The sequence below is a fragment of the Pipistrellus kuhlii genome, unplaced genomic scaffold (genome assembly GCF_014108245.1).
Source record: "Pipistrellus kuhlii isolate mPipKuh1 unplaced genomic scaffold, mPipKuh1.p scaffold_m20_p_10, whole genome shotgun sequence".
NCBI classification, from domain to species: Eukaryota; Metazoa; Chordata; class Mammalia; order Chiroptera; family Vespertilionidae; genus Pipistrellus; species Pipistrellus kuhlii.
In genome coordinates, this window is record NW_023425405.1 from 49,320,478 (window position 1) to 49,347,812 (window position 27,335).

The following is a 27,335-nucleotide window of genomic DNA, read 5'->3' on the forward strand; positions in this document are numbered from 1 at the left end:
TTACTGCCTAGTGAGTGTTCCCTAACGACATTGTCTCCCCAGGCCCTCAGAAATGAGTCCCTCAGGCTGCCTAGGTTGACACCATCTGGCCCCACCTGGCCCTCTGACCCTTGTGCAGATCCCATGCCACACATTCATCTGTCCTGCCTCCTCCACTCAGAGTCCTGCCTCCGCCACACGGCTGCTAAAATCTTTCAAATAAATGCATTTCCAGATCTACTCTTCACAAGTAATCAACGGGCAATGTAATGCTCACAGTTGGAACAGCAATCTCATGGAAAGTAGTGACTCTAAAGATAAGAACCGCATGCACTGTGCTTCACACAGGTAAGCGGCGTATTTTGAGGGAAAGGGGGGCCTTTTATGATTGTACAATAGCTTGTACCTGGTTAGCACTGAATTTTCCTAGGCTGTAGGGTATTTGCATACCTATGACAAAGACTAATCTTTTTTTCCTTACTGCTTTGTAATTTGTAATCAAGGAACTCAAAATGAGGTCTCATCAGCAAAGAGTCTTTATCTGATCCTTTATGCAGAATCTGCATACAAGAGTCCTAAACGCAGTCGCATGTTAACTATATTATGTTTCCAGCTTATAATCCATTTTCTGCTTAATATCACCTCAAAGCTACTTTTATCAATATTGCATTCTAATTCCAGCTTATCTAATATCAGTGTTTCAAATTACTCCCTCTCTAGGTAAATTTACTTGCATTTTTAAGCTTCCATTTTCCTGTGGTTATTTCCTATCTCTAACATTCTCTAGGGACCTTTTGAATTTGTCTTGTTCCTCACTGGTATTAAGTAACAAACACCTCTCCACTTAGCATCATCTGAGAATTCAATTAACTTGCTGTTTTCCCTTGTTTCAGGTCAATAAAGAAGATGTTAAAGTAGATGTGACATTAGTCTCCCTGGAAGGTCACTGGAAACCTGTTCTCTTGCAACATACATGACCAGTTATCCTCTATGATCCTGTGATCAGTTTTTCATTGTTGTCATTGTTGTTTGGTTTCATTGCCTATTATGTGGTAACGTCCACCTCCCTATCAATTTGAAGTTTCTCAGTAAAACTGCATGGGAATTGAGAAAAGATAAGAGACAAGGAACATGCTTTATTTCTTTAGGTTACTGACACCCAGGAATATCAAGAAGGCATACACTTTCTCATTTTCTTCTAAATAAAAGTAAATATTGTCAGATGGTGAACTGAGGCAGAAAAGACAATGACATCAGAACTTTCACAAGTTAATCTAGCTACCTTTGTCTTAACTTATTTTAAGGGAAAGATACATATTATTTTTTAAAGTCAATGTACACACACACACACACACACACACACACACACAAATATATATATGTGCTTCATTGTTTGAACATAGTTGGAAAATAAAATTTTCCACTTAAGCAAATTTTCCAGATTTCAAAAAACTGAAGCTTATGCCATGAGCACAGTAAGGAAACCCTAAACTTGGGGTACAAATAATATGTCAGGAAGAAGGCCTCTGGGAAACGAAAGAAGGCTTGGAGATCTCTGTTCTATATATTTCCCTCATCTTGCTTTTCTCTATTTTTCTACTGTAACATGCCAATTTTGACTATGGATCTAAAAACTATGGGTGTTTTTTTTCTTTTATTTAAAATTTTTAATTTCTCTTGCCGCCCAATAGTGCTTTTTCTTAACACTTAAACCAGTAATTATTGATCCCTATTTCCATATAAGTAGACTACAATATTTTTAAGTAAGAGTTCCTTTTTTTTGTCTTGTTTTCTTGTTCTACCTTTACATATAGTGATAATCAATTTTGTGTGGTTATCAGAAAAGCATTAAGAACCCACATTGATCCAGGCTAACTGAGAGCTGTAGTGCTGCCTCTTCTAGCTATATGAACTAGCTGTGTAATGAACATGCTGTTTAAGTGCTCGAGCCTCTAATTCTTCATCTGTGAAATGGGTAATAATATTGCGAGATTAAATAAGAATAATAAGGTAAGACATCTAGTATAGTGGATAGCATACCAAAAGACACAAATTTCTGATTTGGAAATTTGTCCCAATTGACTTATAAACGAATGAAGATTAAATTTTGTATATTTATTAGTTAGTTCTATACAGTTAACAAATTACCTTATTGAAAAGAATATATAGTTACCTGAACTTCAGCCTTTCTAGAAAACCCAGAATGTAAGTCCACATAGCTTAATAAATCCAAATGAAATATCCCCATATTAATCAGTAATCAAGGGTCAGTATTGTGGTATTTAAGGGTAATGGTTAACTGTCTTTGCTGCAGTTTTAACATGTAAAGAAATAGAGAAAATAGAATATTGGAACTCAGCCTGTAATGCCTTCTAAGGGCCCAGAAGAAAAAATGAGCTGAAGTATCGGTAGTGTAGTGAAGAGAGAAGTAGACTTGGGTTCTACAGTGAGTTGCCACCATCTAGGTCGGAAACATTGAAACTCTCTGAGTCGGAAACTCTCCGAGTCTGGGCTTCTTTACTTTAAAATGAAAGATTAGATTTTTTTCTAGCTACCTTTAGAACTTAAAGCTATTCTATGCTGAGAAAACTTTGCTCATATCAATACACCTGCTTGACAATGTTTCCAAAAAGGTAGAATTATCCAAGTTAATTTATACATCTTTGATTATCCATAGGAATGGCTAGTTGAAAAGGCAATTAGAGAAGAAAGTACAGAGAAAAACATAAGCAATCTGTACGATAAAGTACATGATATATGTTGGAATCTTTCTGTTATTTTCCATTATTGATTTTCAGCTGTCCAATGGTTATATATTAAGCAACTTAATATATTGAAAAAGATTTGTTCATGAAAGTAATTGAATTTTTAGAAATGCAGACAAATATATTATAGAGTTATTTCTGAGTTGATTTTGCTATAGAAAATTCCCATTTTCAAATATTTGAGAAATTAACTCTCATATCATATTTTGGTTAATATTTGACCTTGGAAAGCTTTACACATTTCATGATGACATACAAAATTTTCACTCTTTCCAGGGAAACAAACCAAATCTCTACCCATGTGTTGAAGTTTCTAAGACTAGCAGTTGGGTAGATATAATTTTCCTCAGATTTAAAGTAAAATCATGAGTTTGACTTGAGGTATCAATTTAAAAGTAATTATCTATGAAAGTTTAAACATATATCATTATTATATTTACTGCAATTTTATTAAACATTTGATTTGCCAGCATCTCATACTTCTTGGTCAAATACTGTTATTGGACATTTTGACAATTTTACACTTAAAAATAAAACTACTGTGGATTAGCATTATGGGTTGTGGAAGCCATATTTTTTAACTGGAACAGATGCAACAACTGTGCTATAGTAATCTCAGTTTTGGTAATCCCTTTGTAAGTAAAGTGTATAATCCCAAAGACTTTTTTAAATTGGCATACTGAAGTAGGTTACTTTGAAAATCTCCAAGAGAAAACAGCATTTTTTTACAGATGCTTTTTATACAAGTCCATGCTCATCCCTAATGTTGCTACGCTGAAAAGCTCTGTGTAAATGGATTTGAAACAAACATGTATTTCAAAGGTATCCTATATTTAAATCTTTCATTAAAAAAACATTATTTTAAGTTACCATGTATAAATGTCTTTTAAGTTGAATGTTAATATGTTATGTCCTTTTTTAAAAAAAAGGCTTCTATTGCTCTAAATTTTCATCTTCACTTCTTCAATATAGAATTAGCAAACAGGGGCCATAGCTTTCAAAATAGGTGTCATTACATTTTTAAAAATCAAGAAAAATATAAATCATCTTTTAATTTACATAAAAATATAAAAAGATCATATGCAGTAAGTTATCTCCCCCCAAAAAGTGATTTATGATTTATAGTGGTTGTTCAGGGGTACTTTCTCTGGGAAAACACACACACACACACACACACACACACATGCGCACACACATTTTCTTCCAAGATCTTTCCTTTAGCATTGGCATACTACAACCTCCACAAAAAATAATTTTATCTAACATTGCTACCGATATTGTAGGGATTGTTGTCTGTGAAACCATCATCATCTCCTCTCTTGCCAATCCCTGGAGAGGCTTCTCAGAATTTGGGGGGCTCATGTAAGCCACAATAACACTTTTTTATTTCTTCAAAATACAGTCCATAATTGCTCCTTGAGTTTTCCTCTTAGAATAGAACTGATAACTAACTCATAGACTATTATTTTGTAATATCAGCTCAAGTTATTTTCCCTTATTATATTTACTGCAATTTTATTAAACATTTGATTTGCCAGCATCTCATACTTCTTGGTCAAATACTATTATTTGACAAATCTTTAAATTTGTCTACATATTGATGCTAATTTTGCCACTCTTCTGTTCATGACTTTTTATAATATCATCCTAGTACTTACTTACATATAGTTAGTATTTCCCTCCTTTGGAAGAATCTAGTAGTGTTAACCAGAAAGTCGAATATTTCTCTGTGAATTCTCACTTCTAGGTGATTTATAAAACAATGAGTTGAGACCAAGAGCAGACAAATATTCCAAGCAGCAGGCTAAGATTCTAAATATGTACCCATCCCTCTCTATTGGAGGTCATGACCTGCTTTTAATATAGTAAGGCAGAGATAAATGTGAAAAATCCTTTTTACCCAGGTGAAAAAGACATTGGTTTAAAGATTCTTCTACATGGTTAAAATGGTCAATATTATCATGCTCACATTTATGTGTGTAATAAGCCATGTGATTTAAGAATTAGTCTGTAGGGAGATGCAAATCAAAACAACAATGTAGTTTCATCTCACACCTGTCAGAATGGCCAACATCAACAAATCAACAAAGGACAAATGTTGGCGAGGTTGCAGAGAAAAAGGAACCCTCGTGCACTGCTGGTGGGAATGTAGGCTGGTGCAACCATTGTGGAGAACAGTATGAAGCTTCCTTAAAAAACTGAAAATGGAACTCCCATTTGACCCAGTAATCCCACTTCTAGGAATATATCCCAAGAAGCTAGAAACACCAATCAGAAAGGATATATGCACCCCTATGTTCATAGCAGCACAATTTACAATAGCTAGGATTTGGAAACAGCCTAGGTGCCCATCAGCAGATGATTGGATCCAAAAACTATGGTACATCTACACAATGGAATATTATGCTGCCATAAAAAAAGAAGAAATTCTCATCATTTGCAGCAACCTGGATGGAATTGGAGAACATCATGCTGAGTGAAATAAGCCAGTCAATGAAAGAGAAATACCCCATGACCTCACTTATTTATGGATGATAAAGAACATTATAAACTGAAGAACCAAAAGATAGATATAGAGACAGTAAAGCAACAAGCAGAATGTCAAATTACAGAGGGGAGGGGAGGGAGATCTGGGGGAGATAAGAGATCAACCGAAGGACTTGTATACATGCATATAAGTATAACCAATGGACACAAAACTCTGGGGAGGGAGGGCATGTATGGAGGGGGCAATGGTATATGTACAAAGATAATAATTTAATTAAAAATTAAATATTTTTAAAAAATTAAGGTGCTAATTTCAATTCAACTACTTAGATTTTAACATTTGTTTAAAAAATTAGTTATATTACTATTAATATTGAACTGTTTATTTTTAGATCCTTTTATTCATTCTCTTTGCATTACTTTCTTAGTATTTTTTCCAGTTTTTATTTAATTTATCTGGAGGTTATAAACCTCATATTTAAAGCAATTATTTTGCAAATATTTTTAGACTTCAACACTTTATTTTGGTTTATAACTGCATTAGTTATTTCTGTATATCTATTGAAACCCTACCCTTTCACATAGACACTCATAGTTTTATACATTTAATCTTGATTTCCAGCTGTTGGATGTTCATAGCTATTCCTTAGCTCATATTTTGTGTATCTCTTGGTGAGATGGAAAATTTTTCAGAAAAATGTTTAAGAAAATATATTTGAGTGTTATTATTTTGAGACTATATAAGACTTTGATGTTTCATTCACACATGAACAGTATCTTTGTTGGTATTTGAAGTTTTGATTCACAATCATTTTTCTATTAAACCTATATTGACTTAAAAAAAAAAAGAATTAGTTGCAGGATTTCCTTCGGACAAAGCTCAAGTTTATTTATATTCATAATTTACTTTCCGGTATATACCAAATAGAATATGAAATAAAGACAGACAATGATAATGTTGTATGAAAATAGTATAAATAGAAAAATGTGGATGTCAACATCTCTATAATAAAAGCCTAAGCAACCGTTATGGCAAAACAACGAGAAAGACCAGTTGCTATGATGTGCATTGACCACTCAATGCAGGAGCTTCCCCCTGGTGGTCAGTGTGCTCCCATAGGGGGAGTGCCACTCAGCCCGAAGCCAGGCTCACGGCTGGCAAATGGCAAACGCAGCAGTGGTGGCAGAAGCCTCTCCCACCTCCGCAGCAGCACTAAGGAGCAGCAATCCAAATGGTAAGGAGCAAGCAGGTGGGCAGTAAGGAGCGAGGGGTCCTGGACTTTGAGAATGCACAAGCCAGGCTGAGGAACCCCTCCCCCCCAGTGCACAGATTTTGTGTACCAGGCCTCGTGTGTGTGTGTGTGTGTGTGTGTGTGTGTGTGTGTGTAAAAGCCAAGTGACAGGAATGCCAGAACAACCGGCCACTATGATCTGTACTGCAGTTGGCCAACCGGACCCATCAGGAGGCAGCCCCTACCCCCAGCTGGCCCCCCCAGATCACGGGCAGGTCCAGCTGGCCAACCTCCCACATCTCCTCTCCCTCACTGGCCTGGCCCCCATGGTGGAGGCTGGCTGGACCATATTTGTGCACGAATTTGTGCACTGGGCCTCTAGTGTGTGATAATTTTAAAGGCCTATAGTCATTAAATAAGAGTTCTGAGAGTGAATATCTTCATAATATAATAAAGCTAATTTACATTTACTGGTGAAATTTATATTCTCTTTGTTTTCTTTATGAATATAAAATGAGAATATCACATTCAAATTACACTTGTAAAATAACAATGATTTTTTGAAAAAGCATAAACATAGCCTAAGAGGTTCACTCATTACAGGTTAGATAGTTGCAAGGCTATGTATTCCAGAAAGCTTTGGAAAAGGGACAGAATGTGTTGCTTTTCCATTGAATTGGTTTGTCTTATAAAAGAAATGTATTAAAATTTCAAAATAGAACAACTTAACCACAGAGCAAAAATTATTGTAAAGGGAAAGACAATGTTTTATTAAAGTGATGACTAAGAAATGAGAACAATGACAAGGAAACTGGCATTTATCTTAACCTGTGAACAACTATCAAACATCACTTCATAGGACTATTAATGTTAAAAGTTGAAAAGTTAACTATCATTAATCTTTGTGATGCTGGCCTTAGCACAAAAATTATAATATGACTTAGTTTTAATAAGGTTGACTTCATAGCTTAGCTTTTTATTTTAATCAGGTTGACTTCCTAATTAACTCTACTATGACAATAACATATTTTAATAATTAGGACTATGCAAAGATTAACTATAAAGTTGTTTATCAAAGCTGTTACAACAGTGAACATTGGAAACAAACAAAATGTCCAAAAATAAGGGACTGAGTAAATACATTATAGTACAGCCATAGAATAGAAGACTATCCAGATGATATTGTAGATGGTTATGTATTAATATTCATAATGTAATGTCAGGTTTTAAAAAGCTAGATTAGAACATTGAATTCATGGGAGAACCCCAATTTTATGCAAAATAAAACTGAACCATTAGGGTGAGGCAAAAGTAGGTTTACAGTATTTGTATGGAAAATAATATAATAAATAATAAATAATAATACAAGAACAAACTACTCACAACTGTAAACCTATTTTTGCCCCACTCTATATTCATACATCTGGAAATATACTCCAAGATACTTAGTATTCTTATTTCTGGTATAATAGGAACATGTCTGTGTGTGCATGTGTGAGTGTGTGCATGTGGGTGTGCACGTGCATGTGCATATAGGGGGTGCAAGTATGAATGTGTATGTGTGTGTATATTTTCTTCAATAAATAAGAATTGTTTTACAATCATAAAATGAAATTATTTTAAAACACTTAAAAAGAAGTAGTATTTACTGTCAAGTTTAAGCATATAACAACTATGCCTAGTTGAGGCATATATTTGTTTACTGTCATTCTTTTAAATTATAAATCCAAATTAAGGCATTTTGCATTCTGACTCAAAAGTGAAATATAGAAAGCTAAAAATATCTTGACATTTTAACAAAAAACAAACTCAGAAATACAATGTCTGACACAAGCCACAAGAAAAAAAAAGTATATATTCCAAATACAGCTCTTGGATTGAAAAATATTAATATGTATTTTTTCAAAGTCTTCTTAGGAGTTACCTAAGTGCAATATGGAATTGAAATGCAATAATAAACAGTCCTCAAGAGAAAACTCTGATTCCCTGTGAACTTTGAAGAGGTCATCTCATCTTGCTCCAAGTGAGCCACTGACAAATCTCCCCTTGGTATTTATTTGTATGGGATATCCCATTGCACAACATAACTAAGATTCAATTTAGGAGACAAAGAAACCTATGTTTTAGGAGCAAAATATAAAATTAAAAAACAGGAATTATTTTTCTTGCACTGATGACTTAGTATAGTTATTTATACTCTTCAGTTTCTTCTAATAGTCTCTGTTTTCCCTTAAGTCCATACATATTGCTTTAATTCCTTATATCCAAGTTCTTTAAACAGAAATAAACACCAAACCTGTTTTTCTATTTATAAATTATAATGATAGATAGATAATACAGGTTCAATTGTTCATTTACAAGGTTTACAGCACAAAAATCTTTGTAAAACTACCCATTTCAACATACACATTTTTATTTCTCCAATGTGGCATTTATTATAAATTAGAAAGTCCAAAAGGTATCAAATGTTTATTTTAGTTTTTAAAGTTAAGTACAATAATATATAATGCCCTAAGATATGTTTACTTAGATTTCTTTAACAAAGTATAAAAATGTTAATAGAATTTCAACACCAGAAAATAATGAATGTCATAGTTGGAATAATATTTAAAAGACTTGATGTTTTCACCTAATGTGATTGTAAGTAAATTTTTCTGTTCCATCTTTTCCTCTCCCACATAGAACGATCCCATACCAAATCCCTTAAATTCTTCTTTTGAAGTTTAAAATTAATTCCCATGGTTGCTCTTCTATAATCCCCCATCTTTTGAAAAATGCAAAATATGCTTATACTATTAGAGAAACCAGATGAAATCCCAAATATCCTATGTGGGTGTGTGCTGCGCTTTCAAAAAGAAAAGCCACTCACTCGTTAAAAAAAAAAAAAAAAAGCTATTCATCAAGGAGTCTAATTCTATAATTAATATGAACAAGGTAGCATTTTGCTTTAAGTACCCATTCATAACGTTCAATCAATGTTAAATTATAACGAATTTCCATGGAAATACACAAGGCATGTGCATTGGTTCTAATGAAATTCATACTGAATGGCAAATGAATTCTTAATAATGAGGCACTTGTGTTATCCAGAACTGGCATTGACAAGAACATAACTTAGCTACACTTCCTAAATAACATTATAGCAAGGAACTGACAAAGCACATACATTTTTCTGTTTGGAAGAAAATGATGGTTCACCAAACCTTTTTAATATAGTCTGTTTCCCATACAGACTTATCAAAAGGTTGGCTCTTGTATAAACTCATCTTGCCCTTACCATCAGAAGTCCATAACAACAGATGCTGGAATAATTAAAAACCTATCATTATTTTTTTTAAAAAAAACAAAACAAAAAAAAAACTACCACTATAGACTCTCCCATCACATTACAGACTAGGAGAATGAAGGCGGTGCACGGGTGTCCTTGTGTCACTGTATCCACCCCTTCGTGGTTAACGTGTTAGGCTTTAATGTGCATCCTCGCACCTCTGCTCCGGCAGGAAGCCTGTCTCTGGGGATCACTTGCAGAAAATAGGACATTGAGTCCATAATTAAAGTAATCTCTTTCCAGGCAGATGCTGCAGTTGGCTGTTATCACATATTACAAAAGGCATCTTGAGAGTTGTAAAATGTGCAGCAAATAGCTTTGGAGATGAAAAACCGCAATTTTTCATCTAATTTTGATCCATAGACATGTAAGCACTGTATTGCTAGTTTTTTTGGTTTTGAGCCAAATAACTATTATGGTGCTGCGATGAGCCGGGCAGTAACCAAAATTAAAGAATATTTTAGCTTTTATCCTCAAAGTGAGAAAAGCTCTTTTGTAACCATCTTTGCACTTAGCAAATAAGGATGCCATCTCAAATCTGAGCATTAATGCCTGCAGGCAGATTAAGAAGAAAGGCTTATGTAGCTTAGCCTTACAGTCATACTTCCAATGTATTTGCTTAAGTTAAAGCCAGGGGTTGATTAAGGAACCAGCCATATTAGCACCTCTGCAGCTACACTGTACATCTTTCAATTTGAAGCATTTCTGTTTCTCTTTCATATACTATTTCAAGACATTGCTCTGTGAAATATGTCAGTCTAGATAACGAATACGCCCATATTATTCATAATCGCTTCTCTAAACACTAGTAGTGGAAACAAATGGACAAGATTTGACTAATACATTTTTGTTTCTAGCTTAAGAATTGTTAATGTTATAACCAAAACTTAACCTCAATTCTGTGAGGTGCTAAAATGGAGATGGAAATAAGTTTGTTTAATATTCATTTCTCAGTAATAAATAAGACAACTTCTGACAATGAACTGAATCATTTTTAAAGAGGTTATCTTAGAATTCTTAAAATTCTAGAATTTTTTGTTGTTTAAATTTTATTTCCTCAAATGATTTTGTGTGTGTGTGTGTGTGTTTTAAAAATATGTGTTTATTTACTTGAGAGAGAAAGGGAGCGGAAAAGAGAGAGATAGAACATCAATTCCATCTGAGAGAGAATCATTGATTATCGGCCTCCTGACCAGGAATTGAACTGTGACCGGTACCTATGATGTGCAATGACCACCAGGCCGGTAGCTATGATGCACACAGATCATCAGGGGGCAGATGCTCAATGCAGGAGCTGCCAAGCTGTGGTGACTTGGCAGCTGTGATTTTCGGGTGATGCACCAGAACCAGAGAGGAGAAAGGAGCCCGATTCCAGGGTGCATCACCCAAGAATCGCCCTCTCACAACCCGGGACCCCTGGGGGGAGTTTCAGAGAGCTGGTTCCAGTCTGATCCCCACAGGGCAGGCTGAGAGACCCCACCGAATCCATGCACTGGGTCTCTAGTGATATAATGCATTCAAGGAATGAATCTACATCAGAGATATCAAGATGTAATCTAATGTATTCTCATATTTCAGAAGTTTAAATCAGTGCCTCTCAATAGTCAAAGGAATTAGATAATTCTCTCACACAGAGGTAGATTTCAAAATTACAGTAAACAGCATAATATGTATCAGTACCATTATTAACAAAATAGGTAAGTGATCATTTTAGAGATAACTGCAGTAAAGTGGCAAAAACTGCCTCTTGGAACTAGACTACCTTCTGAATCCAAGCTGTCCCTCAATGGGCAAGTTATTTAATGTCACTATAAGCTGAGATAATAACAGCACCTACTTCACAAAATTATTTTGAGAATTAAATGGGTTAAAAGATGTAAACTACTTAGAACAGTGAATAGCACATTCTAGATTTTCAAAAACATTGTTAATTAATGTTGTAATTGTTATTTTACAATCCCTATTCCTTTCGCAGCTTCTCACTAATATTTAGGGTTAGAAGGCTTGGAGATTTCCTTCATTCCTTCCTTTTTTCTCTATTCCCTTGCCCTGTCCCTACCTTTTTCCTCTCCCTCCTCTTCCTTCTCCTCCTCCTCCTTCTCTTCTACTTCCTTCTCCTACTCTTCCTCCTCCTTCTCCTCCTCCTTCTCTTTTTCTCCCTATACACTTTCCACTCTTAGGATTTTGGGGGGACAATTTACATGCAAGAAGTTTGGATAATTAAGGGCCTCTTTTAACTTGAGGCTTATTCATCACTAAAGAGTAATCAAATATAAAAGAAAGAACAAATTATATTGTCATAAGATCTGGATACTAAGCAGATCTCTGAGTGAAATTATCACTTGAAAAGTTACCAACAGGTGTCAGAAATTAATGATAAAATAATTTTAGTTACCCATTTTATTTTATTTTTATTTCTAAATATATTTAAAATATATGTTTATTTTTTATTGATTTTAGAGATGGAGAGCGAGAATCCTAAGGTTGGCTGCCTCTTGCACGTCCCACACTGGGGATTGAGCCGGCAACCAGGGCATATGCCCTGACTGGGAATTGAATCGTGACCTCCTGGTTCATACGTCAACACTCAACCACTGAGCTACGCCGGCTGGGCTAGTTATCCATGTTAAACATCTGTACCAGGACAGCCAGCAACTTTATTCTCAGGACATCCTCTCCTCTATGTCTCTCACTTGATTATTTTTAACGAGAAAGGCAGTAAAAAAAGACAGCCCTCATTACTGTGCGGCTAAGTGGTTTAGCTATAAAACCTGTTGTATTCACACAGGCTGCTCTGCCCTGGGAAAGGCACACACAGCACAGGATGTAATTGTCTGGGATTTCAGTTCAAATGTTCCATAATTCTTACTGCAAGATTTTTTAAAAAGGATTTAAATGGATAAGTGGGGTTTTTTACTCACAGAGTTTGCATCATACACGCCTGTGCTAATATGAAATTACAGAATTGGGTGCAGTGTCGATTCAACTGCCACTTTAGAGAGACCGTACACGAGGAAATGATAGATATTAACAGCTGGGTTCTTCAAACTCAAGACACAATCAATTGTAAGAGATTAACAAATAAAGACACAATCAATTGTAAGACATTAAGAAATAAAGTAAATGCTGCCAATTATAATCTCTTCTTTTGAGATTCCAAAACATTTTTTAAAAAATCAGTTTTTCAGAATCAATGAAATAAGATATCATTATGAGCTCTTAAGAAAATTTTATTGAGGGCCTTCTATCATCTGTAACTCAGTAATTAGGACCTATTAGGTACATAAAATTAGCTAACACAGTCCCTGATCTTGGGGGATTTAAAATCCAGCTAACAAGGAAAATACACTTGTAAAAATATTAAAGTATGAAGTAACTAACAATAAAAACTTATACAACATATACAACTTATACAGCATATAAGCATGGCTTAAGTTTAATTTTTAAAAAGCTATTCTTCCTACTTTAAAACATGAAACTTTTAATTTTTGAGGTTTAAGTCAGAAAAAAAAAAGAGAATTATTGATGTCTTGGAGAGTGTTAAGTATAGAAGAGTGGGCATTTTCAACAGTTCTTGAAATGCTATATTTACATTCAAATGCTATATGTTTATGTGTTACTTTATTTTTGCTGAATGTTTAAAATTTATGGTGGACATTAGCAATCCCCTCAACTATGCTGGGGATATACTAATTACAGATGCTAATTCTTACATAGCTCTACTCAACACATAATAAATAGTGTAGTAGGGAACAAAGGGAAAACATTGCACGACTTTATTTTGGAAATTTTCAGATAAATTGTTTCAGCAGTCCATGTTCAATCTTCAGTTTTCCTGTAGTCTCTTCACAAGCTAATTAGCAAAATAGATTTAACAAAAGCATCTTGCCCACATAAGAAGCAGCTAATCCATGCAAAGTTCAACACAGTCATGGCTCATGTGAAGCAGAGACTTAATGCTATTAAGAATATCAAAAAGTGCAAACTGCATCATCAGAATTTTGTTGGGAAATACGAGTGAGGGTGTATATTCTTTGCAGTGAGCAAAAATTGCTTCTGACCAAACTGTATTTTTCTGCCCAACTGCTAAGAAAACATTCTTTGAAGTTAGGACTTAAAATACCTGTTATTTCCCAGAAGAAAGTAGAGTTTGATATCCCAGGAACAGTGAGGTCATGTGCCATCAAACATGATTTTTAAACAGGTTAAATTTAAACCTATATTTATTTTGAAGTAAGCAATTCTATATTGTTGACACAATTTATTTTGTGTTCTACTTTTGACAAAAATAATTCTTGTTTTAAATTAAAAAATGATGCATGGGAAAAATTTGTTGTCATTCCAAGTGTCAAAATAAGTAAGGTAAAGTATGCCAAAAGAGTCAGAGATTACTATTAAACAAAAGGAAAAAAAAACATTGAACCTCATATAATTCAAAGGGCTTTTCCCATAGTTTCTCTGTTTGAGACACTGTATCAACTGTGAAGAAATCACAAAGAAATAAGAAGCTGCCCCTATCCAGTCTACGCTAATAGAAAAGGCAAGGAATTAACTCAAATAAATATACAGTAAAACAATCAGCATGTCACTTCTGTTATTGATGTCTTGGAGAGTGTTAAGTATAGAAGAGTGGGCATTTTCAACAGTTCTTGAAAAAAGATTAGGACTTTAATAATTGGAATTGATAGAAAAAAAGTATTCTGGGCTATGAGAAAATCATGGAGAAAGAAAATCACAAAATGTTCAGGGAACTGTAGGAAGTCTTATCAATTAGTGCCCTATCCAGGAGGTAGGTGCATGCTATAGGAAATAAGAGAAGATGGTTAACATCAGTATTGGGAAGCACATATCAAATCCATGCCAAAGGGCTGGCTTTCAGATGGAAATTTGGGTGATACAAGTTTTGAGTGATCAAGGTTATACCTTAGGAAGATAAACTGGGTAACAATGTGCAGGATGGACTGGAAGAGAAATAGGTCGGCATTGAACAGACCAGTTGGGATGCTATTGCAATCAATAATCTTAGCAAGAGGTACTGGAAAGAATGAGTTCAAGTTTGAAAAACTTCCTGAGGCATTTCTGCCAGTGAATGCCATGGACTAAGCATCATTGGAATTTCCCCTGTTGCAGTCATCATGTCTAAGTCTGAGTCTCTCAAAGAGCCAGAGCAGCTTCGGACACTCTTTATTGTAGGTTCAAGCTCTTAAACAACCCATGCAGGTCTGGGAAGCCATTTTGAGCAATGGGGATCCCTCACAGACTGTGTGGTGATGAGAGATCCAAACACCAAGCACTCCAGAGGCTTTGGGTTGGTCACCTATACCACTGAGGAGGTGGATGCAGCCATAAACACAAGGCCACACATGGTGGACGGAAGAGTTGTGGAACCAGAGAGGGCTGTCTCAAGAGCAGATTCTCAAAGACCTGGTGCCCACTTAACTGTGAAAAAGACTTATGTCGGTGGTGTTAAAGAAGACATTGAAGAACATCACCTAAGACATTATTTTTTAACACTGTGGGAAAACAGAAGTGATTGAAATCATGACTGACTGAGGCAGTGGCAAGAAGAGAGGCTTTGCTTTTGTAACCTTTGATGACCATGACTCTATAGGCAAGATTGTCATCAGAAATACCACCCTGTGAATGGCCACAACTGTGAAGTAAGGAAAGCCCTGTCTATGCAAGAGATGGCTAGTGCTTTGTCCAGCCAAAGAGGTCCACGTGGTCCTGGAAACTTCAGAGGTGGTCGTGGAGGTGGTTTTGGTGGAAATGACAACTTTGGTCACGGAGGAAACTTCACTGGTTGAGGTGGCTTTGGTGACAGCCGTGGTGGCACTGGATATTTGGCAGTGGGGATGGCTATAAAGGATTTGGTAATGATGGAAGCGATTTTTGAGGTGATGGAAGCCAATGATTTTGACAATTAGAACAATCAATCTTCAGACTTTGGACCCATTAAAGAAGGAAACTTTGGAGGCAGAAGCTCTGGCCCTTCTGGTGGTGGAGACCAATACTTTGCCAAACCATGAAACCAATGTGGCTATGGCGGTTCCAGCAGCAGCAATAGCTATGGCAATGGCAGAAGGTTTTAATTACTGCCAGGCAACAAAGCTTAGCAGGAGAGAGAGCCAGAGAAGTGGCAGGGAAGCTACAGGTTACAACAGATTTGTGAACTCAGCCACTCACAGTGGGGACAGGGCCTGGCTGCTACAAAGAAGACATGTTTTAGACAGTACTTATGTCAATGGGCAGGAAAACCTCAAGGACTATATTTGTGACTAATTATATAACAGGTTATTTTAGTTTTTGTTCTGTGGAAAGTGGAAAGCATTCCAACAAAGGGTTCTAATGTAGTTGTTTTTTGGGTTTTTTTTTTTTGCATTCATGCTGTTGATTGCTACATGTAATAGTCTGATCATGATGCTGAATAAATGTGTCAAAGGAAGAAAAAAGGAAGGAAGGAAGGAAGGAAGGAAGGAAGGAAGGAAGGAAGGAAGGAAGGAAGGAAGGAAGACTTCCTGAGGGAGAAAATGATGAGATTAAATGTCAATTAACCAGAAGGATTAATCTGATATTTGCATCTTGGTAACCCAGAAGATAGGCAAAAAATAAGAACCCTTGACACTGAACTGTATATTATTATATTAAAGGGAAGTAAGGTAATAGTGAATTTGGAGTGTGCATATTTTATGAGACTTTGTTGTCTGAGCAGAAGGTTGGAACAGAAAATCATTCAATATGCCGTCCAGCTCTATTTTGCTTGGCTGCTCATAGAATGCTGTTTCTGAATTGCCTCTGACCTATGCCACAGGTCTACTTATCCATTCAACAAATATTGAGTGAATGCTTACTGTGTGCCAGGGACTGTTTAAATAGTTGGGGCAAATGAGTAAACAAACAAACAAATTCTTGCCTTCAAGGAACCTTCATTTCAGCAGAAAGAGACAGACAATGAATATACATAATTAAATACGTAGTATATCATGTGCTAGAAGTAAAAAAAAAAATGATATGGAAAGAAAAGATAACTAAAGAGGATGAGGAGTGGTAATTCTGTGGCAGTGGTAGTGGTATAGTCTATACCAGTGATTGGCAAACTCATTAGTCAACAGAGCCAAATATCAACAGTACAATGATTAAAATTTCTTTTCAGAGCCAAAGTTTTTAAACTTCTTCGAATGCCACTTCTTCAAAACAGACTCACCCAGGCCATGGTATTTTGTGGAAGAGCCACACTCAAGGGGCCAACGAGCCACATGTGACTCATGAGCTGCAGTTTGCCGACCACTGGTCTATACTGAGAGATGTCACAAGTCACAGCCTTTGAGCCACAGTGCAGTGTTTGTCCAAGGCCCTGGAGGCATTACTACTACATTTCCCAGTTTCCTCTGAATGAAAGCACATGAGAAAGTTATTAAATTTCTATAGTGTTCCTGATTTCTCACCATCATGAATCTCTTATTTGATCAAATTTCCCTCTTGTCACTAATGGTCAGAAAGCAGAAAGCTAAATTTGTGATCTTCTTCCAAAATGTGTGAGTCTCATAGCATTTTTAGTACTTGTTTTCATCTTATTTTCTAAATGAAAATTTTCATATTGCCTTTATTTTTATCTTATTGTGTATTTTGGTCAGCTAAAATACAATTTAGAGCTCTTGAGGAATTTATAAATATGCAAAAATAAAGTAACTTTAAAAAAGTTTCCATCTATTTTTTTGACACCAAAATTAGTGAATTCCATTACAGTCAAACGTGTTAAAATAGTAAGCAGTTACCCCTTATGTAACCCCATGAGGAGTATATTTGCCTTCCTTAGTGGTCACAGACACTGTGGGTACTCACATGAAATTCACACAGCCGGTGCCAGCAGGTGGAGCGATCCAGACGAAGCTGAGGTTGGTGGTGGGCAGATGACTCACGTGAGAGGCCACCACACTGCACATAAACTGGTTACCAAACTGGTGGTCAGACATGATCCCTGAGAGACAAAAAGGATGTTTGTTATAAAAACAAAACAAAATAGTCTTTCTTACCATAGCATAACAATATTTTCTGGACATTTTTCTTTCATGTTAAGATTCATCATGCTGTTTGGGCTTCTGCATATATTATGCAAATTTCTATTTTCTATTGTTAAAAAAATTAATCATTTACAACATTATCAGTAAGGAGTAATCTAATAAATGTATTGCAATAGTATTGGCCTTGCTTTGATTTTGTTGATTGGTTGTTGCCCATCACCAACGACTACCAGGACCACACCTATAGTATAGCAAGGCTGGATTTACTGGAAGTGTTTACAGCAAAGGAAACAAAATTCCATTGATAACTGGAAGGTAACTCAGAGAGGATGTTAGAAGGGTCGTGTTAAAATATTTGGGCTTGTGTTGTTATTCTAAAAAATAGGATGTTCAAGCTGGCTCTAGAATTTCCAAATTTTAGTACTAAAAGTCCTGCATCCTAGGAATACCTGCTCCCCTCATTCCCAGCCCAGCCCTGTTGGGGATGTTACAGAGAAAGGTAGCTTTACATCTGGATTTGGCGCTATCAGAGAGTAGGGCAATTTTATCACCGAGTATCTTAATTTTTGTCCAGGAGACATGAGGAATTGAGTAGGGCTCAAGCTGTGATTGAAAAACACACAGCAGCAGTCATGTTAACAAGAAGAGGGGATGATGGTCATTTTGGTGGTTTGCACCATGTTTTATATCTAGGCATGAGTATACATGGTCATCACAGTTTCAGCGTGGTCTTGTTTGGTGCTGATGTTCTGTGAAACTGCGTATGTTCAACATGAGAACACCACAGCCCCGCTGTGATTGCTGGGTCAGCTCCCAGCTGAGCTATCTGGGTGCTTTCTTTCCTTTTTTCATAAGACTATTCTCTCAGGTTTACCTCAAATACATGACTGGATAATAAGAAAATAAACAACTCAATTTTTTAAAAATGGGTAGAAGACTTAAATAGACACCTCACCACCAAAGACATGCAGATGGCAAATAAGCGTATGAAGAAATGTTCAACATCTTATGTCATTCGAGAATTACATATTAAAACAACAATGAAATGCCACTACACACTTACTATGGCCAAAATCCAGAACCACTGACAACATCAAATGCTGGCAAGAATGTGAAGCAACAGGGAAACGAATTTGTTGCAAGTGGGAATGCAAAATGGTCTAACCGTTTTGGAAAAACAGTTTGGTGTTTTCTTACAAAAGTAAATATACTCTTACCATATAATCCACAATCGCACTCCTTACTAGTTACTCAAATAAACTGACGTTTCATGTCCACCCAGAAACCTGCACATGGATATCTACAGCAGTTGTATTCATAATTGCCAAAATTAGGAAGCCCCCAAAATGTCCTTCAGTGAGCTAATGGATAAATAAACTGTGGTAGATCCAAACAATGGAATATTATTCAGAGCTAAAAGGAAGCGAACTATCACACCATGAGAAGGCAGGGATAAGCAAATGCATATTATTAAATGAAAGAAGCCATTTGGAAATGGTTATATTAATATATTGAATAATTCCAACTATATGATATCCAGGGAAAGACAAAAGTATGAAGATGGTAAAAAGATCAGTGTTTGCCAGGGTTGGGAGGGAGAGAGGGATGACTGGACAGAGCACAGAGGATTTTTAGGGCAGTGAAACCATTCTGTATGATGCTACCATGGTGGAAACATGTCATTGTGTATTTGTCAGAACTCATGGAATGTACAACATCACAGTGAGCCCTAATGTGAACTAGGGACTTGGAGCGATAATGATGTGTTAAGGTAGGTTCATCTGTTGTAATGACTATATCACTGTGGTGCAGGACAGCGACAGTATGGACACTCTATGTGGTGTGGGTGGGTGGGGACAAGGGTACATGGGAAATCTCTGTTCTTTCTACTCAATTTTGCTGACTTACAACTGCTCTAAAAATAAAGTTTATTAATAAAGACATCACCAGGAGTGGGCAGTTAAATAAAATATTCGTTTATTGGCTTTTTGAAATAGGCAAATGACTTACCCTCTGAGACCCAGTTTTCTTATCTATAAAATAGAAATACTATGTCCCCTGTATCCTGAAGTTACAGTGGGAATTAAAGGCCCAAACACATACAACAGCTCCTAGTACAGCACACCTGTGTTTGGACAGGTGCCCTTCCTGGATAGCATCATAGCAGATCCTGCATTCCTGCATCATTGCACTGGCCCATCTTCCCAAGGTGTCTCTGATGGACTAGATCTTTCATTTTTAAATTCCAAGCAACTGTCACAATACCTGACACACCACAGATCGCCAAGAAATGTTTTCTGAATAAATTCAAAAATAATGTAACTATAAAAAAAGATGATAGAATTTGTGACATATGTTACATTAACTAGTGAAATAGGATCTCCTAGAATAGGAAGTTATTCAGAATAGTAGTTCATACTGCGCAAAGAAATAGAAAAATAAATCTGTATTTTTTTTTATACAGCCAACAATGCTCTTTTTCTCATATAAGAATTTTTTTTTTTTTTTTTAGCTGTGTCTTGAGACAAAATTCTTCAAGCCAGAGAAACCGCAAGGTTAGAAAGAATAAGAGACTCCCAGGGAAATTGCCGAGTGCTGAAGGTGACTCAGCCATGGCCGCTCCCGTCTAGTCGGGCATAAACAGGGAGCCAGTGTACAGAAAATGACACATCTGCGGGAGTCAGCTGCCTAAAGGAAAACGCCGGTTCCAACCATAGACATTGTGGGAAGGGAAATGAATCAAACAAAATAAGGCTGCAGAGTTTCACAGCCTTGGTAACCACGGTCACACTCGAATATCTCTCCTCATTCTTCAAAACTCCTCTAAGAAAGTGAGTAGATGTCTACATTACATAGTACTTGACAGGGATGTTATAAGGCTGCTGTATTTTCATAATTACCATCATGCCCTATCCAGATAAATATGCCACAGAACTGCTGGCAGGCTAACAGGCTGGCCCGATAAGTTCCCCAACATGGCTGCACAGGGGCACCACCTGAAGAGGCTGAGTAAACACTGGTGCCAGAGATTCGGGCTTAACAGGTTTTGGGTAAAGCCTAAGTAATAAGAGTTTTACAAGCTCACAAAGCAATTCTAACATGTAGCTGAGAACATGTATTAGAAACGTGTCTTAGTAAAATGCTGTCCAGAATTCAGGGCTCAGGATAATCCACTATGGCACCAATACACAAGTTGAAAGTATCCAGCAGTGTCTCATGTATGACTCTGGTAGTAATACAAAATGGCCTATCTTCTTATCCATTAATCCTAAACCACATCCAATATGTATTCTGGGGATTTTTTAGATACCTTCAAGTAATATGAGTGGTAATGGTCTTTTGTTTTTTTTTATAACACAGAGCACTGGCACGTTCTACTCCTACCATATTTTAATTGGCTTTTTATTTTTTTAGAACATCTAATGGTTGGCCAGAGTTGCAATTATTAGAAATCTATTTACCTTATCAACCAGCAGGAAAAACAACAGTATTTACAGAATCTTTATTTTGCATCAAACATTATGTTAGGCCTTATGGAGGTACATAGAAGAAATATGGGACATGGTCCCTACCCTGAAATGACTTGAGCTGGGAAGAGGAAAGTGGAATAAATTAACATTCTAATTAACAATCAAAGTTGTGGTTATAAAATAGGAATCTATATCAAGAATTTCTTTTAGCCACCTTATACTTCTGCACGATTATGAAAGTAACTAGAATTTCTGTGATCCCTCATCTCTAAATAAAACAGCTAACTTGGTGATATTCCTGAAAAATACAAAATAGGAAAGAGAGAGTGATTAACCCAGACGATTGTAATAATAACCAATGTTTGTTGAGCACTTACAATGGCCTGGCATTATTCTAAGTGCTACGTGAATATTAACTTTTTGAAGGCTCTTAACAACCCCATGAGATAGGAGCTTGTTATTTTCTCAATTTTAGCAAATAGAACAGAACACATAGGCAGTATAGCCTGAATTCAAACCACAGTGCCCTTGCTATATAGTCAGAAATGGCTTTATTGAGGAGGGAAACTGAAACTGAGTCTTTGGGGAAAGGCTAAAATTTCCCATACTTAAAAAAAAAATTTTAGATTCAGCAGCAGGGTATAATTCAGAGACTGTCACCGCATTCTGCCACAGACTGCATGACTTTGTCAGGATGCCCTCTCTCAGGGAGAGTTCTGACATCTGTAGGCTGCCGGTCCACAATCATCAAGACCCCTTTCAGTACAACAGCTGAGTGCAATTTAAATGAACAGAGGAATGGTGGGAGGACATCACACAAAAATGAGCAGAAGTGCGCATGTAAAATGAGAACGGGGAAAACGAGAGCAGTCAGGATCAGCTCCCAGTGTCCTATGAAAACAACTTACTGCATCTGCCACACTGATCTTCTCAGTGGTTTGTGTCATGAAAGACATATACCATCTAATTAATATGTAGGGTTTATATTATATATTTGGAAGCCTATTCTTGGGATAACTGAAATTTGAATTTGGTAATGAATTTAAATTTATGATGGTGTTTTCCCTGCTGCAGGCTGGATAACAGGATACATATTGAGTTTTTAATATTACTTGGAAAAGAGAAAATGGAATCTATAATAAAAGAATTTGATTATGCCGCATATTTCAGGGAGATACAAACATATAAAATATATGCTGACAGAATATTTGACTTTGGGTGGTGGGTACACAATGCAATATGTAGATTAGTATCATAGAACTGTACACTTGAAACCAATATAATCTTAATAAACATTGCCACCCAATAAATTTAATTTTTAAAAAATAAATATTTCATTTTTATTGTTGTGGTTCTGTATAAACTGTCAGAAATTTTTCATGGCATTTCTTCCCTAAAGAAAGAAGCTATTATAATTGACTATGAGAGAAAGTAAGCATTTCAAAAAGTATGGCTCTCTTGACCTAATTTTGAGCAAAGAAAGTAAAGTATGTCCTTCAAACTCTGAAGTTTCACAAAGATTGATAACTGTCTTGATTTTAGCAAGATTTTAAAGAATCCATGTTATAAATGCATTTTCTTTTAAATGTTGTGTACTCACATTTGAGAAATAGGATATTCACAATCCTGGTATAATTTCTATATAAAGAAATAAGACAGCCCAGCTGTTGTGGTTCCATGGTTGAGTGTTGACCTATGAACCAGAAGGTCATGGTTTGATTCCCAGTCAGGACATAAGCACAGGCTTTGGGCTCAGTCCCCAGCAGGAGGTATGCAGGAGACAGCCAATCAATGATTCTCTCTCATCACTTATGTTTCTATCTCTGTCTCATCAGGGTATAATTCTTCTCTGAAATCAATAAATATATTTTTTAAAAGGAAATAATATAATTATCTAAAACAATTATTCTTTTGACAAAGTATGATGTTTGAAATTCATTAAATCATTCCATCCTTAAATATGTAACTCAAACATATGTATTTATCTTCCTAATCAAAGTTGTGGTTATAAAATAGGAATCTATATCAGAGTTTCTTTTAGCCACCTTATACTTCTGCACGATTAGGCACACAATGTCTTCACCTGTTCTAAACTTGCTTCCATGATCCCTTTTAAGACAGTGATACACATTTCTATGCCTTCTGGGACATCATTTTCCCTGACAAGTCTTCAGTTATTTTAAGTTTGTGACTAAACCTTGTATGAACCCCATTTTCTCTCAGGAATACTTTCTATGCTTTTAATGTGCACACCTTAGGTCTTTAGAAAAGTAACTAGAATTTCTGTGATCCCTCATCTCTAAAATAAAATGTACATATCCTCATAAAAATGTAGACCATTCAGTTTCAAGAAACACATTCAAGATTTTATTACCAAAAATAACCAAAGTAGTGGGAAAATTACACATTTATGCTGGGTTTATTCCATTGGTATAGATTAAAGATATACATTACACATATCTGTTTAGTTTGTAATTTACCATGGTTAGTACTAACATGTCTAGTTTACTTTTCCTGGAGTTCAAGAACAAAGATGTCTGTGAATGGGATATCACCAAAGGGCAAATATTACATTAAGATTTTAGACTTTATTTGTAGAACATGTAACCTTTCTATATAAAAATGATGAAACCTTAAAATAAATATTATTTTGATTACTTCAAAAACCTTCAGGAAGTGTGAAAGAATATTTCATCAGAAAGTTTAATAAATGTATCAATTTATTTCTCCATAAGAAGTATAAAATAAGATACTTTTTTGTTATTGTTAATATACATCCAAGGATATTTTTTCCCGTTGATTTTTAGAGACTGAAAGGAGGGAAGGAGTGGGGAAGAGAGAGAGAAATATTGATGTGAAAGAGACATACTGATTGGTTGCCTCTTGTACACGCCCCAACAGGGGCCAGCATTCAAACCTCCAACTCAGTTACAAGCCTTTGACTGTAAATTGAATGTACACTCTGACCACTGTGAAACACTGGCCAGGTCTTAAGACAAACATTTAAAATTATTTCTATTTTCTTTTATTTTTATAAATTGCTTTTTCTTTAAAAGTGATATCCAAAAGCTTTCATTGCTTAATAAAATTGGCTTGTTCTGAAAACCTAGTTTGGAAAGTTCGTGTTATATTAAGCGAAGAGAGAAAATGAATTATGGAGTTTGTTTTTCTCATTGTTTAAACTTTTCATATGATTCAATATGAATAACTGTTTACTTACAGAATTTGATTTGTCTCTTATTTGCCTTCTTTGCTGGGTTAATATACTCAAGCATTTCAACAAAGCTAAACACAATTTTATCTGCTGAAAAGTAATCACAGAACTTCCTGAAAACATCCTTATTGCAGCTTATCTGAGAAGAACAAGCCTGATGAAAATGGATATGAAAAAAAAACCTCTCAAGTAGTACTACAAGATAATGAACAGTATGTGCACACACTTTCACATATGTACACAGAGTTTGTTTAATTTTTAAAGCATTGATTTGAAGGCATTTAATTTCAGCTTAAAGTCTAGAAGCAAAAAAAAAAAAAATACTAAAACCCTTTTTAAGTCATTCTGGAATTTTATGTCTATGTGCGCATTAGAAAACATGAGGATCTATGCTATTCCCACACTTTCTGGTTATGTAAAAAGAGCTTTTTCTAAGTCAACCAGATTCTTTCCTCATTCACTGCAGCTACAAAGGTGAGAATTCTTGTTGTTGCTTTCCCTCCCCATTTCTCTTCCAGCTCTACCATTTAGCAAATGCCTACTCTGTGTCAAGTGTTTTTCCATATTATTACCTTACTATTATGGGAGAGGCAGTAGAGGGGAAAGGCTGAGAACATGGACCATGAGGCAGTCTGACTGGGTACAGATCCTTTGCTCCACTACCAAGAAGTTGTGGACTCTTGGGCAGGTTACTCAAACACTCTTTGTTCAATTTCCTTTCCAAGAAAATAGAGGTGATAAATAATAGGGTGGCTATAGAGATTAAATGAGCATATAACATAAAAAACATTATATTTGTTGGCAATTATTATCATTCCAATTTTAGAGATAAAGGATACTTATAAAGAACCAGTGGATTTAACCAAAGGACAACAGAGTTAGTGAATAGCACTTCAATAGGTCTATCTTCTATCTTACACTATCCACTGGCATTTTCCTTCCCTGTGCCCATAAGGGACAGGACCTTAATTATGAAACAGGCCCCTGTCCTGATCAATAGAATACAGTGATGGAGTACAAAGTGAGCAGGTGAGTGCACACAGGAAGAGGGCCCCTCCTCTAGGCACAAGGACTGGTTCTCTCCTCCTCCTATTTCCCCTCCTTTTCTAAACACCTTAATTTCTCATCAGACAGTTACTGAATTCCCTTTGTCTTCTTCGTAGATATGTCTCTGAGTTATATACTGATGGAGTGAGCTATCCTTAGGTCAAGAGTATTCCCCTAAAGGTCAAAGCCATATAGTTACACTTAGAGGCCTGTGTGTCCACTGTGTTCAACAAAGCAAAATCCTTTCCAAAGATCTAAGTACAAAATTCACTGTCTTTAACTGACCTTTAACCCAAGGTCCCTGACAAACTGGTTCCTTCCCTCCTACCACTTCATACTCTCCCTCACCCCTAAAAGCTGGTGGTAGAATATCCCTACACATTGTCTGCCTCCAGCTTTTCCACAGCAAACACACCATGCTGGGTTCAGAACTATATTCCACCTCACTTCTGGGTGCTTGGACTTGTTCTGGTGTGTGTTAGATTCATATCACAACTTCCAGTCTAGAAGCTGAATTTCATACATATGCAGGCTAAAGAAATCCAAAGAGGAGAAGGGTTCAGAGGTATAAACCCAAGCCAACATAGGAGGATGAAAAGATCTTTAGCAAAACTTAATTAAAAAATAAAATTATTTTTCATAACTGAAATTTTCCATCCATTGAAAGTAACTCTTCATTTCTATCTCTCTGAGCTGACTTATCATGACCCTTATTCAAAATTTATATTCCATCATGGCCAAACTGATTATAATTGTATGTGCACATCTGTGGACTTCTTCTCCCTAGACCGGGGTCAGCAACTATGGCCCAAAGGTCAAATCTGGAACATAGCCCATTTTTGTACAAGCATTGAGCTGAGAATAGTTTTACATTTTGAAAAACTGTAAAATAAAAAGAAGAATATGCAATAGAGATCTACCTTTATGATCTGAAAAGCCTAAAATATTTATTAGCAGTAGCCATTTACAGAAAACGTTTGCTGACCCCTGGCCTAAGGTGTCCTTTATTTCTCTGGCTTGGCTAAACCATTACTCATCACTTAATACATATATGAGAACATAAACCAGCCCCTTCATAACATTTTCTATAGAATTCCTTCTTATATCCAAGGTTAATGTTAGGAACATCTCTATGCTCTCATAATATGCAGAGAGCAAATCATTTCTCTCAAGAAACTTAACCTAGAAAAAAAATAGAAGAAAAATGACTGTGATAAGAGTTATATTAAAAGACCGTATTAATCATGGAAATTTAGTGGGGTTTTTTGTAGTAAAAAATTGCCCCCCTAAGTTGTAGGTCAACTGTATATGAGTCAAAGACTCTTTAAGAAAGTTGTCCCCCATACAAGGATTCAGCAATCTAAGACATTGCCATATTGTATTTATGCTATCTCAGATGGCTTCCATTGCCATCACAGCAAGTGGATAAAGAAACCTATAAGCCCTGGCCAGATGACTCAGTTGGTTGGAGTGTTGCCCCATATACCAAAAGGTTGTGGGTTTAATTCCCAATCAGGGCACATATCTAGGTGGTGGGTTTGATCTTGTGTCAGGGCACATAGGGAGGCAACCCATCAATGTTTCTCTCCTTCTCTCTCTACCCTCTCTCTAAAAATCAATAAAAACATATTCTGTGAGGAAATTTTTAAAAAATGCTAGAGGACTCATATCCTCTATTCGCTGCTTCAGCTGGGAAATACTATACTTTATTTCTCCTCATAATCTATTAATCAAAATTATTCCCATAAACTACAAAGAGACCAGAAAGTGTGAAGGAGCAGATAGCTATTTC

At 36.0% G+C, this 27,335-nt stretch overlaps 1 protein-coding gene and 1 pseudogene across 3 annotated transcripts in view; one reads left to right on the forward strand and one right to left on the reverse strand.

The window, feature by feature from the left end:
• RELN (reelin) overlaps nucleotides 1-27,335 on the reverse strand; it is a 372,425-nt gene that overhangs the window by 259,114 nt on the left and 85,976 nt on the right. For all 3 annotated transcript variants that reach the window (XM_036429656.2, XM_036429655.2, XM_036429657.2), the window contains exon 3: nucleotides 17,634-17,769. In XM_036429656.2, the coding sequence (XP_036285549.1) occupies nucleotides 17,634-17,769 (136 nt within the window). The remainder of the gene's footprint in view (nucleotides 1-17,633; nucleotides 17,770-27,335) is intronic.
• LOC118714391 lies at nucleotides 14,894-15,897 on the forward strand (annotated as a pseudogene).